The 2577-nt window shown below is 39.1% G+C and overlaps 1 protein-coding gene across 1 annotated transcript; it reads right to left on the bottom strand.

Moving 5' to 3' along the window:
• Positions 1-1401: 1401 nt before the first annotated feature.
• Positions 1402-2577, bottom strand: LOC140748354 (uncharacterized). The gene is made up of 2 exons (XM_073081199.1): positions 2267-2577; positions 1402-1807 (listed from the first exon to the last, which is right to left on the bottom strand). Exons 1-2 carry the CDS (start codon positions 2491-2493, stop codon positions 1549-1551), a joined length of 486 nt encoding a protein of 161 aa, XP_072937300.1. The 5' UTR covers positions 2494-2577; the 3' UTR covers positions 1402-1548.

Genomic DNA, 2577 nt, shown 5'->3' with positions numbered 1-2577 from the left:
GATATGGGAGACATTGGGTAGGTAGTTCTTAAGGGTAGCAACGTATCTCTCATATCCATTTTCTTTAACCTTACCTAGGTTAAAGAAAATGGATATGAGAACCAGATCCAGCTACCTCTCCGTATTGATTTTGAAAACTAAAGTTAAACCGTACTAACAGTAGAAACGCCTGATAATATTATAATAGCATTTTTTATTATGTGAGTATAATATGCATCTCCATTTTTAAGTCTCCTGCTTGTTTCTTAGGAAATTGTTAATTAGGAAAAACAATAAATCGAAAAACATCGTTTCATAAGTAATCCTAACATTAGTAAGTAATCAAATATATAATTTTCTTCTATCTATCTATCTATCTTTCTTCTACATTAGTAATACTTTAATTAAAATCCTATATTTATGCTCTAAGCAGTAATGAAAATTCATAATCGTCTTTTACTTAATCACTGAGTACATATATTTTGTTATATCGTTGCTTTTATATTATTTAAACCCAAATCCCGAAATAAATAAAGAGGGAAAAATAATCAATTATTATTTTCAGAAATCTTCTCATTGAAAATCAGTTATCTCCCCAAAACCTAGGTAATGAAACAAACAACAGAATTGAGTGCAATGACACCGCACCATTTTTATCCGGAGTCTGAGAGCTGAGCACTAGGACTTGTTCATTAGAGTGAACGTCGCCAGCCCCCTGGGACGTCGTTGACGGAACAAACCAATCCGGAGCGGCAATTACGGCAAATGATCTAATTAGCCGGTGCGCTTGCGGCGCCGCGGGGAAACAGCCAGTTTTTCACCTAAGCCGCGACTGCAATGTCTGTGTAAATTAATTCCCAGTTTACTTGTGTTCAGATTTTTACGCTTTCGAGTCATTAAAGGTTTAGAACATATTTTTATGATCTCATTGCAATTAGCAGAATACACTTGAAGACCTCGAAGTGATATAAAAATAACTGCTGTGCTGAAGTATTTGAAGGTGGTAGAACCCTTTGTGGTTCGACTCCGGCGGCACCACCGCCACACCTATTTCTGCCTAATAACAGCAGTGGCAGGCGCTGCTGTGTTCCGTTTTGAAGGGTGTAAGGGAGATATACTTTTCCGAGGCGTTCCAGCTTAGTCCTCAGGCGTAGCGGCGCATTTGTGGCCGACCTCAGGTAGGAATATCTAATCTTATCTGGGGTTGATTACAGATGTCCATGGGCGGCAGTAGCCACTTACCATTAGGTGGACTGCATGCTCGCCTGCTACTTTTATTTATTATAAAAAAAAAGAATAATTTTTACCCTATATTTGCCTTTAATGAATTAGGTGCTTAGATTGACTACATATTTATATCAAACTTTTTATTTTAATTTGTATGTTACCTAGTGGTGGTATATTATTGAATAAAAAGTGAAATACAAATTGTACATATAATTCATCTTTTCACAATCAAATAAAATTGGTTTTCAAGGACAGCAATCACATAATTAACAGCACTCCATACATAATAAGTAATAACATAGGGAAGGGTTTGAATATTCTTTGATCATTTGAAACCAGGATTTAAGAAGGAAGAGGGGCATAGAGGGGCGCCACGTTGGATGTGCTGGGCTCGATAGCGGGTGGATGCTGGAGCAGGCGCGGCGCGTCCCGTCTCCGCAGCTCGTCGCGCAGCAGCGCCAGGTGCTCGTAGTGCTCCGCGGACGCGTCCAGCAGCTCCACGCACGCGCGCACCGCCACCGCCTGCCGCACGCGCTCCACGCCCATCGTCGTGTCCGTCGCTTGTGATACACGTAACACGTTTTCTACCATGTCGTCTAGCCTGGATAGATGTTTAAATGTCATGCAATCATAAAAGAAAAAGACTGAGAAATATTTCATAAAGACATACCTACTTACTTACATATCTGATACGTTTCAACTTGGTCCTCTAGCAACTTTGGCCGACCTCAGGTAGGACTCCAATAACATTTGGGTTTAATTACAGATGTCCACTTATTATCGTTAGACGACAGTCTAGCTGATGTTAAACTGACCATTAAATCTATTAGTTACCTCAAATACACATATAACCTGGATTCTGACGCTGTTCAATTCCTACCTACAAACATCTTTAATTAAATGATAAGTAGGAACAAGTACATAGTCATAATAATAATAAGTACTTCAGTAATAGAAATAGCGAATAAGTTGAATGATTTAGCGTGGTCATGTTTATCTAAGTGCGATATAAGTCGTATTATAGGTAATGCTACGTATTGCGAATTAATGCAAAACTTACTTTCTCTTTCGAATTTCAAGGTAAATACAAAACAATATTCCGAGCAAGCCTATAGCGGCGGCATTTAGTTGTGGCCAAGTGAGATGCTGGCTCAGGATGTGAAATCTAGTGACCTTAATCTTTGGCACCAGATCCCATAATGAAAAATTCGGGATTAGTAGAGTAAGAGGAAGGGCGAACACCACCAGGGCGCACACCACCGTCGCCCGTTCTGACCTATTGGACATTACTTGTAAAGATCATAGCAATCGTAGAATTTTAACGAAATTAGAATTTTGTTACTTCTTTAAAAACGCCAAAATGAAGTTGAC

Source organism: Epargyreus clarus, unplaced genomic scaffold, assembly GCF_041222505.1.
Source record: "Epargyreus clarus isolate Ecla_fem2 unplaced genomic scaffold, WU_Ecla_fem_2.2 ptg000015l, whole genome shotgun sequence".
In the NCBI taxonomy this organism is placed as follows: domain Eukaryota; kingdom Metazoa; phylum Arthropoda; class Insecta; order Lepidoptera; family Hesperiidae; genus Epargyreus; species Epargyreus clarus.
The sequence above is the reverse complement of the archived record's forward strand: the minus strand, read 5'-3'. Positions and strand labels throughout refer to the sequence as shown.

Coding starts and splice junctions, on each gene's coding strand:
- LOC140748354 (XM_073081199.1), bottom strand. CDS start 2,493: ATGTCCAATAGGTCAGAACGGGCGACGGTGGTGTGCGCCCTGGTGGTG. Junction 1,808..2,266: donor CTTGAAATTCGAAAGAGAAA/GTAAGTTTTGCA, acceptor ACATCTATCCAG/GCTAGACGACATGGTAGAAA.